This window comes from Falco peregrinus, chromosome 16 (genome assembly GCF_023634155.1).
Source record: "Falco peregrinus isolate bFalPer1 chromosome 16, bFalPer1.pri, whole genome shotgun sequence".
Lineage (NCBI taxonomy): Eukaryota > Metazoa > Chordata > Aves > Falconiformes > Falconidae > Falco > Falco peregrinus.
Window position 1 is genome coordinate 7,900,575 of NC_073736.1, and position 14,180 is coordinate 7,914,754.

General features: G+C 52.3%; 1 protein-coding gene across 1 annotated transcript; it reads right to left on the minus strand.

Annotated features, from left to right (window-relative positions):
• Positions 1 to 1,885: 1,885 nt before the first annotated feature.
• Positions 1,886 to 8,753, minus strand: AMPD1 (adenosine monophosphate deaminase 1). The gene is made up of 14 exons (XM_027797136.2): positions 8,581 to 8,753; positions 7,922 to 8,087; positions 6,657 to 6,819; positions 6,208 to 6,427; positions 5,653 to 5,782; positions 5,174 to 5,368; positions 4,779 to 4,910; positions 4,522 to 4,685; positions 4,262 to 4,388; positions 3,646 to 3,809; positions 3,143 to 3,263; positions 2,518 to 2,691; positions 2,243 to 2,353; positions 1,886 to 2,055 (listed from the first exon to the last, which is right to left on the minus strand). The coding sequence occupies exons 1-14, from the start codon at positions 8,751 to 8,753 to the stop codon at positions 1,900 to 1,902; spliced, it is 2,196 nt and encodes a 731-aa protein (XP_027652937.1). The 3' UTR covers positions 1,886 to 1,899.
• Between the last annotated feature and the right edge of the window lie 5,427 nt (positions 8,754 to 14,180).

The following is a 14,180-nucleotide window of genomic DNA, read 5'->3' on the forward strand; positions in this document are numbered from 1 at the left end:
TTCCAGCCAGCTGTTTCAAGCGGGAATGTTTCACAAGACCACCACCAACATTTTTTCCCCCCATACCTGACACCCTCAGACATTCTCTGCACATACCTTCCTGTCAAGGGCAAACTGGAGCACACTGCCCAAGAGACATGCTTTTTGGGACAGGGTGCCCAAAGTCTTTCAGGGTCCATTTTGTCACTCACCTATCTCTCCAGCAGTTTAACTTCTGAATGCTCAGATAGTAAGCAGTTCACCCAGTCCTGCCTGCAAGCCCCTGAAGGGACAACCCAGTCTGAGGAGGGACTGAGACACATCACCCCCCCGGGGAGCCACCCGGCTCCTGACCCTGCTCTGGACACTAGCAAACACCTGCTTAGGGCCCTGCCTGCCTGCGACGGAGCGGGTCGCTGGACCAAACGCTCACACATCCCCTCCAGCCAACAGAGCCCTGGCAGGGCAGCACACAGGCTCCTTCAGCAGCTTCGCTGTTCCCAGCTCCGCTCTCCTTCTCATGCAGCAAGGTCACCACGCACTCATCCCCCCCTTTCATGACCCCAGCAGCCAGGGACAGAAGAGACCACATCCCGCACTGCACAAACACATTTCCAGGGGCTGTTTTTCCTGTGACTCCTACTCTTCTTCTGTCATTAGGGTCGATGCACATCGCAGCTGTCAAACAGAGCTCCCAAAACTACTAGGGCTCTATGAGGGTCGTGGTAGCCAGGTGCCCAGTCGGACAGGCTGCGTTTGGCCACGGTCACTGGAACGGAGGGGTCCGCGCCACGAACCAGAAAAGGCAAGGGGAGAGTGGCGCAGCGTAATGCTGGCTTGCAGCTCATGCCCTCTGACAGCATCGCCATCGCAGACCTCTGTAACTCCTCAGTGCAAGTCAACACAAGTAACTAGCGCTACCGAAAACATCGCAGCCTGCCAGGAGACAAGCTGTTCCATAGAAAGCCTGTACGAACTCCTGAGGGGCTGAGGTGGGAAGGGAGCTGCCCAGGACCGCGGGCGGCTGCCGGGTGTCTCGGCACCCCCGGGACTGCCCGAGCTGGTGCTCGGGCGCCCTCAGGGTGGAAAAGAGTCTCCTGATGTTCGGGGGACTCTGCCGTGCGCCCGCCTAGACCGTCTCCGGGCGCCCCGGGGAGCGGCGCGGCAGGGCCCGCCCCGCAGCCCCCCTTCAGGCGTGCGTACGCGTTAAGGTGCGTCCCCCCGCCCGCTCCCCGCGGCTGCGCGGGGCGAGGAACCGCGACGAAACACGGGGCTGGTGACCCGCGGGGCTGCCGCCGGGCTCGGGCAGCCGCCTACTCCCCGCGTGGGGCCCGCGCCCGGCCCTGCCCGCCCGGGGCGGCTCACCAGGACCCCCGGGGCAGAACGCAGCCGGCCCGGTCACCGGCTCTCCCCGGAGGCTGGCGGGTACCGGCGACCCCGCAGGCACCGGCGGGGTCGCCGCCCGGCTGCAGCACCTCCCGCCTCCCCGCTGCGCCGGGCTCCCGCCGGGGCCGGCAGCGATGGACCGCGCCGCCACCAGCACCGCTGGCGGCCCCAAGCTCGGCCGCCGCTCCGCGTGCAGCCCCCGCCCTCCCCGGGCCGAGCTGCCCCTCCGGAGCCGCTGGTGACGGGGCGCGGGTGAGGAGCCCCGCCGCGCCGCGCGGCCCCGCCCCCCGGTCCCGCTCTGCCCCCGCGGCGGGAACCGACCCCGCACCCTCTCACCCGCTGAGCCCCGGCTCGGTCCCGGCCCCGCGCTCGCCGGACGCTCCCGCCGCGCCCCGCCCTGCCGCCCACTGGCTCGCGCGGCCGTCACTCAGGCGGCAGCCCCGCCCCCGGCGCAGGGTGCAACGCAGCTGCTGACAGAGCGGCCTTTACTGCGCGGCCCCGCCGCCCGCCCCAGCCCCGCAGCGCCGCCCGCTCCTAGTCGGCCTTCACGCCCTCGGCGATGAGGTTGAGCTCGTAGCACCAGGTCTCATAGCGGTAGGCCACACGGATCTGGGCCACGTTTGTCTTCCGGATATCGTTGCCCTGGAGTCCTTCTTCCTGGTAGTTTTCACCCAGGAACTTGGCCTTCTCCTGCCGGAGACAAGGGCGGCGGTGCCGGCCTCAGAAGCCCCGGCTGGCGGCACCCGGGGGAGGCGCTGGCTTCGGCCGAGCTCCCTCAGGCCCTGGGAGGCAGCCCCGAGTGCGGGGAGGGGGCTGGTGGCCTGGCCTGGCCCCTTTCAGGCGCAGGCCCGCTCCGCCTGCCCAGAGGGGCACCTACCTCATGGGACAGGCCGCACTGCAAAACGCTGTTCCTGGCAATTTCACACATGTCACAGGTGTTGAGCTTGAAAACCTGGGCAGCAATGGCATACTCCTCCATCAGGGGCTCCTGCAGCCACAGGCTGTGTTAGAGGCCACTGGCTTCTGCCAGCACAGCCCATGATGGCCCAGCATGCTGGATCGGCTGCAAATGCTGCTGGCTTCCCTGAGCAATGAGGCCCACACCATCCCAGCCCCATGTTCAGAGCGGGAGGTGATCAGCTTCCACTGTACCTTGGTGAAATGGAACTGCATGGGGTCATCTGTAGAAAGGGACACCATGAGGCCCTTCTGGTGGAAGTCAGGCAATGGATTCTTTGCATACTCCAGGAAGAGGCTGTTGTTGCTGAGTGGGGACATAGCAATGGGAATTTGGGCAAGGAAGTACAGATACTGCAGCACCGGGCTCTGCAAAGGTGAGCAGAGTTGCCAGGTTAGGGAAAAAGTTGCTGCGCCCTCTACCTCTCCAGGGTCACTCCTCAGAGATCTCAGTGCCTCAGAGCACGTGTGTGCAAGAAAAAGAGACAGCCAAGGCAGCAATCCTCCAGGGCCCACTGGAGAGTGAGAGGCCAAGTGAGTTCAGACCTGTCTGATTTCAGAACTTAGCTGGCTCGTGATAACAGACTTATCCAATGATAGGCCTGTGAGGCTGAACCCCTGAAGTCTGAATAGGTTTCTCAGCTACATTCCCAAACATGCCTGGAGAAACTCAAGAGAGTTTGTAACATCTGCTTGAAGCCAGGCTGTGTCAGCCTACAGCAGAGGCACAATTAACTGTCAGCTTAGTGAAGGCCAGCTGTGAACACGCTTTTTTCCTCTTCCATGCCTGGGCTGCTCTGTGGCAGACTACTCCACTTACCTTCTTGAGGTTGAGACCATGGGAGATATTATCTGCTGTCATGAAGGCTGTGAGCAGATGTGTGATGGCCCCAGCTTCCCCACAGTGTGGGCGGAAGAGGAATGTGTTCATACCACGCTGCCTAGGCACATGGAAGAAGGACTCAGAGCAGGCAAGCAGCAGGGTTATGTGGCATATGATGCAAGATTCCCTGACTTCAGTTCCAGCTCTGCCCCTGCCAGTGGGTCCCCAAGAATCCAGCTTGACCTAGGAACGCATTACTTGTTCTCTTTTCTCCTCTGTGCACACAATAGATGCATCTCTGCAGTTTTCACCCCAGTCCACCACGCTTCCTACCAAGGAGCGTTTGGATTGCTGTGGGACATGAAGCTCCAAACTATGCTGGTGGCAGAGCAAGGAGGGCCCCATTTCTGCCACTAACAATCAAACTGCTGAGACAACTCACGAGTCAGCCCCGCTTCTGCCAGCCCATTGCAGGTCCCTTAGCAGATCCTGGGCCTTACCTGCGTAGGTTGTTAAGCACCAAGATGTTGGCATACATATAGTATATATAGTAGGTGTAGGATGGGTTCTTCTCAGAAGTCCACTGCTCTGGCTTTGGGCTTTTAGTGCAGAACATGTGTCCACTATGCTTGGATTCATCATCCACACTGTCAAAGCCAGTGATCTGCTTGGCAAGGTAAAAAAAAGCTGCATCTCAAAGCTCCCCAACCTTGTCATGCCCAGGTAGGCTGGCTCACCCTGCCCCACTGCAGCTTGCCACAGTCCAGCTGTAGCCTGTACCCCTGACCCACCCCAGAGCAGAGACAGGGGCAAGGCTGCAGATCTTGCTCCTCACAACCCCACAAGCTTTATCAAGGGCTAGAAATAAAGCTCACCCCAAACCACTTCTCCAGGAGGTGAGTGGGCAGCATTTCTCACAGCCCCACAGCAGCCAGCTCAGGGAGTCTGACCCCTCCCAGCAGTTCTGGACACATACCCCCTCTCCCAGAATGCGGCAGTAGGGCCACAAGCCCACTGATGACATTTTCCATATCAGGGCAAATATGCCATTTCTTGTGCACAAACAGGGATGTCAGTGCTCACCACATCCTGACAACATCATCAGGTGACACTCACATGGCGTAGAAAGACACTCAGCTCTTTGTGGGCTCGAGGATTGATGGTTGCCTCAAACACAGGAACAAAGATATTTTCCAGCATCTTCCCAAAGTGTGGGAGGAAATTCTTAGACCTGAAGACATCACTGTGGACAGAGACAAGGATTAGCTGCTAGCAGAGGAACAACATGACCCACTGTCCCCACAATCCCTTCAGGATAAAAGATGAGGTATAGTGCACTGTAAGGCACAGTGCCTTCTCAGACCCACAGCACGTACTAAATCCTGGGTACTTGGATCATCCACTTCATGTTGGGGGAATAGACCCGATGTTTGTTGAACCAGCTGGCTAGCTTGTGCCACTCCTCAGCTGATCGCCCATAGATTGAGAGGCGAGGCTCTGCGTGCTGGTACTTGGCATCCTCCAGATCAGAGCCAACCTCCTGCAAACCAGAACAGATGGTGGCATGGGGACCCTGCAGCCACTGGGCACAGCAGCACCACAGCTTAACAGCTCTCCTCCCCTATATTCTCACCTTGATGATGGTAGCAAAGTACTCGCCATTGATAGGGTTCTCCGTCTTCAGATAGAGGTCACGTAGCTCACTGGCACCCACAGGATTGTACTTGTCATTGAACTTGTCAAAGCGCTGAAATGTCTGCCGCCCCTGGAGAAGGGAGGATCAGAGAGGGTCAGGGGCAAATACTACACACACACACAGACAGACACACACACAGACACTGGGCCCAAGCGTACCAGCTGAGCAGGGACTGATCCAGACAACCCACAATGGGAAAGCTAGGAGCTGCTGCACCCTGCCAGAAACACTAACATGCACATCAGGGGTACACAGGGAGGAGAAAAGCCATGCCTACAGGGGTGGGTGAGAGTACCCAAGGGTGGTCTTACCCTAAATTCCCTACCACTTACAGCATGGACATCCAGGGAATCCACTGTCAGGTCATAGGGGTGCAGATTGAGCTGCTGGAAAAGCTGTTTCAGGGTGAGCTGTTTGCCCTTGGCATCATAAACTACACGGTCAGCATCCACACAGTACGATTTCTTGATGAAACGCAGAAGATGCTTCTGGTTCATGCAGGCTGCAGCATGGATGTGTGTGTCCACCTGAGAAACCAGAGGGACAGCTATCTAGCTTCAAGTTGGGGTGCTCAGGTACCTTCACAGGGAGGCTAACTAACACCTTAGGCAAGCCCAAGTTGTGTGGGGAGCATGGCTCAGCCCAGCAGATGAGCACAACAGGCCTGGGCCAAGAGCAGCCCAGTCAGCACCACCCCATTAGCAGGAACAATGGAGGAGCCACAGACCTTGACTGTAATATCTAGTTCTTTGGGAAGGGAAGGCATCAAGATGTCCTCAGAGTCACAGTGGCTGTAAGCCTTGCCATTTACCTTGCGGCAGTTGTAGAAGTCCCGGTGGGGGTTGTTCTTCAGCTCTTTCATCTCCTCCATCTCATTTAGCATTTGGTGTACTTGGAACTTTGATGAGAGGAACTTCAGGCGCCGATGAGTGTAGGTCTTACTAGTGAAAGCAAAGGACAGAACAGTGACTGGGCTCCTTATCCTTCAACACAGGGGCATGGCCCTTCAAACAGGGATGCAGCTTTCACCTGAGGTGGAGGAGCTCATGCTGGCCTGGGCTGCTTCCCTAAGGTGCTTCTCCTGGCTCTATTACAGAGCTTCAAAGGAAGGCCTGGCCAGGTGTGAGCATACCTTCAGGGTTTGTCTCCAGTCCCTGAATGGTTACTTCACTTAAGACCCCAATCAAGGTGGCTGACAAGGGCTAAGGACATTTTGGTAGCCAGCAGGCTGCAGGTATGTCATCAGTAGGTTCCTCCCTCTTCCCAGGAAAAGGAGGGGGCAACTCTGGCTCTGCTCTGACCTCCCTCTGCCTGCTGCGGCAGAATCTGTTCAGCTGCACCCAGCAGTGCTGGGTTGTGCACTTACACAGGCCCCTGTGCAATCAGGGCCAAGAGGAAGTTCATGTCATCAACAAAGTCCTCAAGGCTGGGGTAGGGCAGGTCCTTTGGCTCATTTCTGCCAGCCGCTGCCTTGTCTCCATAGATGTAGGCTACCCCATCCTTCATCTGGACATGGTATCCCAGGTCCTCGGCAAGATTCCCAGTTTCAAAGGGATCCTCTCCATCCTTCACTGGTGGGGTGAACACTGGACCAAAATGAGAACACCATGAGGCACAGGCTGCCAACCAAAACTCCGCAAGCCTGCCATGCTCCTCCACCCCAGGCAGAGGGCAGGGACAGCACTGCCACTGTGACACTAGAGAGGAGGCCTGAGCAAGCGACTCCCCTGTGGGGCACTTCCACAACCCTTTTCTCACCCCTGCTCACCCCATGCTGAAGCCAGAGAGGAAAACCCTCCAGGTGCCTCAGTGTACCTGGGCCAGTGCTGCTCGCCCTCCAGACCTCGCCTTCGATAGCACGCAGGTACTGAGATGGGGTCCTGGGGAACCTCTGTAGAGACTGCTGCATGTATTTCTCCCGGATGCACAGGGCACGGTACAGGCCTTTGCAGACAATTTCAAAATCTTCAACTGTCACCTGCAAGAGGGCTGTTGCTGAACACAGCCACACAACTGGAACCTAGCTGCCCGAGAGACACCCCCGTGCACGAAGATGTAAAAAGGACAATTTTGTTCATGGCAAGGTATGTATCTTGTCGTTCCCTCCCTCCTGCTGCTCTGCCTGAGCAGGGCAAATAAGGGATGATAGGCAAAGTCCTAGACATGGCAAAGGGAAGTTCCTCACACCAGAACCAATGAATTCCAGCTGTCATCCCCTCTTACATTCCTCACTGTAGACTGTAGTTGCCACTGAAATGGAAGCCAGGTTTGCGCAAAACACTAAAAGCTATTTTTGGAGCCCAGACTGAAACTGAAGCAGGATCAACAACATACAGTGACCCAATGTGTCAAGAATTTTTGATTTACTGCACAGACAAGTGTTTTGGGCAGTGAAGAGAGGTCACATTGGAGCAGCATGGGAGAATACCATGAAGTACTTGCAGCTCATTACAGTCATGGCAGAAGGAATGTGCCTGTGCATGGAGGGATTTTCAGCTTCCCCTAACTGCTCCTCCGCTATGCAACTCCAAGCTGAGCAACCGCCTCCAGCCCAGGAGGGTGCAACCTGCCAACAGTATCTCAGAAGCAGCACAGATGTAAAAGGAGGAATTAGCACAGGATGTGATAGCAGTCCTGGTCAACTGGCTTTAGGTGACCCTGCCCGAGCAGGGGGGGCTGGACCAGATGACCTCTGCAGGTGTCTGCCAACCTCAACTATTCTGGGATTCTGTGACTTGCACAAACCTCAGACAGATATAGCTGTGCGCAAGCAGGAGCAGGCTGTGACAGAATAAGCATAGGCTACCCCACCCTGCCCTCCCTTCTGCCCTGTCCGGAGAATCCCATGGGAAGCATGCAGCACCACACAGACTCTTCTAAGGCATTCAGCTCTGGATCCTCCAGGGATGCAGCAGGGCACCATCAGATGCTCATGAGACATGGACTGAGCTGGAAGACACCGTCTATCCCCACTGCAGCTGGTACATGCTCCTGTGACACTGGTCACTACTGAGGGACAGGCAGGGACTAGATGAAGTGGTATTCAGCAAGGGGAAGGGTACAGCCATGCAAGTACGTACACCGGAGGCATAATCCCCTGTGATCTGTACCCGCTGGAAGTCAGGCACAGTCTGGTACACAGGGGAGGTAGAGATGACTTCATCAAGAGCAGACAGGCTGGTTATAGACTTCTGAGCCACCGGGACTGCCAATGCAATTGTCTTCAGGCGGAGTAGGCGCTTCCTCCTGCCAGGAAGGAAAGCCTCAGGCAAACAGCCCCAACTCCATGGCCACATGTAGGTGCACGGTCAGGGGCACTTACCACAGCTGTGTTCCAACTGTGCACAACATGAGTCATCTCACTGGTGCTTTCTGATACTACCAAGAGTAGCGGCCACAGCACACAAAGTACATGGACTTTCAAGTACAGTCTTTGCCAGTCGCACCTTTCTAGAGAAAGGTCTCCAGGCCTCCATCTCCAACAGCTCTGTGGCCATTGCCATGCTGACACCCAGGGAACAGGCCATGGGTGCCTTTCTGTCCAACAGTGGGAACCGTTGGAGAGGAAACCCTGAAGTACCTGGCAGATGCCCTGGGATTACCAAGGGTCTATCCCGTGGGTGTGGTAAACTGTTTTCACAGGCCTTAACTTATGTTCCCCCTGCTTTCCTCCAGCTCTGGCTGGGGCTGTGCAGGCAATGCTCCTCTCCTTTCCCCAACTGCTCTGGTTGTTGCTCACCGCTTTTCTGTTGTGGCAGAGCTCTCCTGAAGCATCATGTGCACTCTCATTTCCTCGCGTGAGATGGGGCATACCTCTTCCACATCAAAAGGAGAGATCTCTTGCCTGATCTCCTCATCTTTCACCTCAGAGGCAAACACCTTCTCTGCAAAGGAGCGCATTGCCTCATTCATCTCTGCAAGGAGAAGAAGCAGAATGCAGGGTCAGACAGGCATCTGGTTCCCAGCCACCCTAACAGGCAGGTGCCCCTTGTGGTCAGCTTCACGCTCAGCTGTCATTTCCTTATGACACCTCCACCTCCATACTGCCTGGAAGTTTTTAAGCAAACTCTGAAATCTGCAACGAGTTCACAGAGCCTGGGCCACACATAGTGGGTGGAGACATACCTAAACACCCCCAGTACACCAGAAAAGGTAACTGAAACCCACAGTCCAAGACAAAAAGGCCCAGAAAGAAGCAAGTCTTTGGGAAGGGCACTTATGAGAACATGCAGTGGGGGGAAGAGGGGAAGATGACCAGCTCTAGGAAGTCTAAGACACACTTACTCCACAAAGCATCCAGTCAGGATGAACACAGAGGCATAGATGGAGGTGAACAGAGCTAGCAGCCCAAGCACTTAGTTCCTGCCACCACAGTGCAGCTGAGGAGCTCCTAGCTAGGCATCCATTGTGTGCAGCATGCTGCAGATGTGCCAGCTAATATGGCCCTGTGGAAGTCACCATTGACACAAGTTGGCTGGAGCTTTATGAACTAGGAGAAAGAATGTTAAAAGCTCTTCCACTGCCAACAAAATACCGCAGAACAAGAACTCAAGGGCTTTTCTGGTGACATCTCCCAGAAGCACACATTTGCACAGCAGTATATGGACACTAATCGAGCAGGTTTCACCAGCAGTTGGCAGCTCAGCATGAAGCGTAGTGAGGATCAGTGCTGAAAGTTGGACCACACCACTGACATGTCAGACAGGAGGAGGATGCAGTCAGCAGATGAGGGGCAAAGTGGAAAGGACTGACACGCATGGCAGAAGTGTGCCAGACCTAAAAGAGATTTTCAGTAATGACCCTAGCCATTTTTTTCCCCACACAGTGTTGGTGGGGTCAAACCAGTTTATCCCTGTAGCCCTGAATTTGCAGTTCCAAGGTCCTAGCTGTGGGTTAGTGGGAGTGCGTAACATGGGCTTCCTTTCCCTGCTGTTATGTGGTAATGCAAAAGGGCTTGTGCTGAGTTACAAATATATGGGAAAATTCTGGCCCTAGGTCTATTTCTTAGCAGTGCAATGTCACAAAAAGAGGATTTCAGTAACAAAAGTTGTTTGCTGTTGTAAAGCTGCTGTATCATCAACAGGCCCCAACCTGCTTCTTAGAACACAAAATGCAGGTTTTTTTGCACTATCCCATTATTTCCCAGTGTTAGGGACTCTGGGATGACAGGTGTCTCAGCAAGAAAAGTTTTCTGCTGACATGTAAGGCCTCAGCAAACATGAAGTAGGAAGACGAGGGCAGGGGGCACCGTTACTGTGGACTTCAACATGAATAAAGGAGATGAAGTATTGGATCTGTCCCCTCATGGATCAAATCCATTGGGAGCAGGATGCATTCAAAAGCCGTTACTTTAGGCTGGATCTCTGGTTAAAAAAAAAAAAAAAAAAAAAAAAAAAAGGGAAAAAATCTAAACCCTAAAAACCAATAAAGGTGTGAATAAGTGCAAGGGAAACTGCGAAATGTTTCATTTCCTGCCACAGAGAAAAGAACGCCACTAAGAAAAGTTTATCCGCTAAGCAGGAGCTTAGGGGTGCTAGGACAAGAGTTTACAAATGGCAGGTTCACGTATCAAGGGACCAAAAAGCTGGAACCATTCCATGAAACAGCGAGGGGCACAGCTAGCACCGCTGAGAAATAGCATCTTCTCAAACTGCTGAAAGATCGCTGTGACCATGTAACTGCTGTTTGTTTCCAGTGATCATGTCTGGCCAGTATCACAGCATACAAAAAGCCTACCAATATTCCCCTTTGTCTTCTGCTGTTTGAAATAAAACAGAAACAAAATAAACCCAACAGATCAGCCCTTCAAAATCTAAGCCTTTTTGCCTAATCATCACACCAGTGATTAAAAAGGGATTAGTAAGGTACAAGTTTAGCCAAAGCCTTCTACTTACCAAAGAACAGTACTTATCACAGTGTACAATACAAAGATATAAGTTCAGTGTTGATTGTGCACGAGTGGCCTGCACATAAATGAGCCACACTGCAGATACCATTCACCCTGAGGCCCTTTGGCAGAGCTCCTGCTTTACAACAGTCTCTGGGTTTCTCTGCAGCTGCCCAAAGGGAACAGCATTTTCTACCCTAGATGACCTCAGCCAACACTGGATTGCTTTGCTATTTTTTATCTGTGACTCGCCACCCTTTGTGAAGATCAGGATGGGTTGTTGTTTCAAAGATTCTAAGTTTCATCCTCCCGCTGCCTTTGGTCACATCTCCACTTATTCACCAACAGGATCAGACAGCTGAGACGCTGCAGTTCCACAGACTTTCACTCCTGGTCATACGATGTGGCATCAGCATTTCGGGGGTGCAACTCATGCCCTTTCCATCTGACCCAGAAAATTCAGACTGGAGCTCTGGCATCACAAGTCACCAGCTGCTGACTTCCCAAAATCCGGCCGCAATACTCTCCTGGCATTTGAACTCCACATATTCATTTGCAAACTAAGCATCCCAGAAATGCCTAGTTTGACCTTTCATCTCTTTAGTGGATGAAAATTACACTCATGAAGGTCAACAAACTCCCACTGATGTTGCAGGGCTGGGCTTTAATACTAGCCTCATGTACTAGGACAGTGTCTATCACACCACACAGCACTGCAATTGTAAACACGCTCTTTCCAGAACTGTTTGGTGCCGATATTCTTCAGGGCTCTGTAACGGCCGTCATAAGTCCCTCTGTACTGTTCTGCAAGGCCTGGCTGGCCCTACTCCTGCTGCCTAGCTTGTGTTCCCCATCCCCTCAGACCTGCAGCACCCACATCTTCTGAGCTTAGCCAGGTCGACCAGAAACTCCTGAAATCTCTCTGACCCCTTTCACAGTGATTTCATGGTATCACTACAGGATACATTTACAGGACACATTACACTGCCCGAGGTACAATATTTTTCTTCAGTACAAGTAGAGCAAGATTTAAATAACAATGCTATTTCTTTGCTGCACTACCCAAAAATGTCTCCAAGCAGGAATAAAAATACTCAAAGCCCCCAGTGAGGTCCCCTGGACTGCAAAGGTACCACACTATCAAAATCTCAGAGGCTACAGGCTAACGAGCCTTGTCTTTCAGACCTACCTGGAATTTTCACCCGTGACATCTTTGCAGCAAGTTTGGAGACCCTCAAGTAACACCCTACTGTAACAGAGCACAAGTAGCTGACTGACTGCACAACAGCCTAACACTACTTTTGCTGCTTTCCCTTCCCTGTAATTAGACTCTCCTACTCTAAAAGGAGAACAGAGGTCATCTGTAAGACTATTTAAAGTGCAACCACAAGCACTTGCACTGAAACCAATGAAAGCAGGGCTCAAATTTAACTTTCTTCTTTTTTTTTTTTTTTTTTTTTTTCCCTTTTCAGTTAGGCTTTCATTTTACATTTAGTAGAGTTTCATTTGTTGTCTGGTCAGATTGCTACTTCCCAGGACAGTTGCACCTTTCTAAAGTGGACTGTGGAAATCAGTCTTTTAAGAGAGACTAAAACTGATGTCTTCTGTGTTGAACCAGTGGTATAAAGGAAATCCCTAAGGCACAAGGCTGATGTTTTCGTCCGAACAGGAGCTGTGGATAGGTAACAATTACGTGCTCTCACCAATCAGTGTGCTATTCAGAGAAGATTTTTCCTGAGAGAGGGGTCTGCTTAACAGACTGGATTTTAGCAACAGGAGTTGCACAGATGTCCTCACATCTTCCCAGCTGAATCAAACAAACAAACAGAAGGAAAATGCAAGGAGCTATATTTAATTCCTGAGCTTTTCAGGAACTGCCTTTATAAAACTTAGTATCATAATGTAAAGTGATGTTCAGTTCTGCGTGTGGTGAGCCATAACCAAAGCACATACTACAGAGACCAGCCCTTAGTCCAATCCCAGGTGTGGCAAGAAACTCCTCCCTTAAGCTCCACACCCTGGCCTGGATCTGGTAGAGCAGGGTATCAGTTTGGGAAGTACCTTTTAAGTAGATTCTTTCTAGCATACAGGCATTGAGGGCTGTACCCAGTCCTTTAGGGTTTCCTCAAACCTACTTCAGATCTCTCACATGAAGCTAGAAAAGAGCTCCTGCCTGAAGAAAATGCCCAGAACCTGTAGGCCCTTTGTGTTGCCAGGGTAACCCTGAGCTTCTGACTCAGCTTCCTGGTGGGAAGTGGGAAGCCTAAATGGGTCAGCAGGATACAATAGTTTTGATTTGAAGCAGAGTCTTTTCCTGTTTATTTATATTTCACTTATTGATGGAGATGAAAAATTGCACTGCCATCAGCACAAGTCAAGCTAAGCATTCAGGCTATCGTCAGCAGCCTTGCTGCTAGTTTAAAAGGTGACTTTGGTGAGAAGATTGAAGGGAACAGAAAAACTAGCACCCCAGGAAAGACAACATTGTTTGGCATGACATGTGCACCTAAGGGCTTCCTGTGCTATCTTTTGTAGGAACAGTTATGAAAAGGCCTTGTCCCAAAAGAAGGCTAGAGTAAGTGAAAGAGTTGCTTGGACAAGATAGAGAGTTAGAAATAACAAGCCATAGAATTTGTCCATAGGTACATGGGAGGCTTGTGGCACTACCAGTCAGAGAAGTCAGGTGAGCTGAGACCTGGTGCAGCATGTCCAGCTCAGATAACTTCCAGAGCATCCAGAAACTCTCTCTGAAACATCACTGCTTGATGTGCACAACTTCAAAACACATTGGGTAACAGTTAAGAAATTTTCCAGAACTCAGGGAGTTTTAGCCCCACTTCCCAGATATTCCCCAAGAATATAAATTGGTCCACCCCACCCCCACCCCTGCAAATTGCAAAGGTGCGGACAACAGGGCAAAGCTGGGATGCTGTTACAGTCTTGATCTCTAAAACCTGGTCCCCTCTCTCATGTTGATAGCAGTCTTCAGTTTCTGAATTGTTCTTACTCATTCCCCAGTTTGTGAGTCCCCAACACCATGTTACTGTTACTGTTTAATTTAAGGTCAATAAAACCGGGCTCCTGCTTGTTTGCACTCCCACAAGGACTATATCTGCCCCTAACCTTTCTGGATATATCAATATCTTAGGATTCACATCTGAAACCAAAATTAACCTTTAGGGTGCAGAGGTCATCTTCCTCTAGAGGTCTCTTGATCCCCTAGCTTTTTAAATCACAGGATCAATTCATGTGGGTTCATGATAGAAATATGAGTAAAGCTTGGGTATGCTGTGCTAAAGTTAGATCTACAGCCTCTACAAACTGAAGTGCCGACTACAAACAAGTCATCTTCCCACACTTTTTCAGCCAGAAAGTGAGTGATTCACACCCAGAGGCTTCAAAGTGGCTCTAAAACCCCACCACACTTTTATCTCTAGGCTGCCTTCATTCCA

Coding starts and splice junctions, on each gene's coding strand:
- AMPD1 (XM_027797136.2), bottom strand. CDS start 8,753: ATGAATGAGGCAATGCGCTCCTTTGCAGAGAAGGTGTTTGCCTCTGAG. Junction 4,686..4,778: donor ACTTTGCTACCATCATCAAG/GTGAGAATATAG, acceptor TCTGGTTTGCAG/GAGGTTGGCTCTGATCTGGA. Junction 2,692..3,142: donor ATGGTCTCAACCTCAAGAAG/GTAAGTGGAGTA, acceptor TCACCTTTGCAG/AGCCCGGTGCTGCAGTATCT.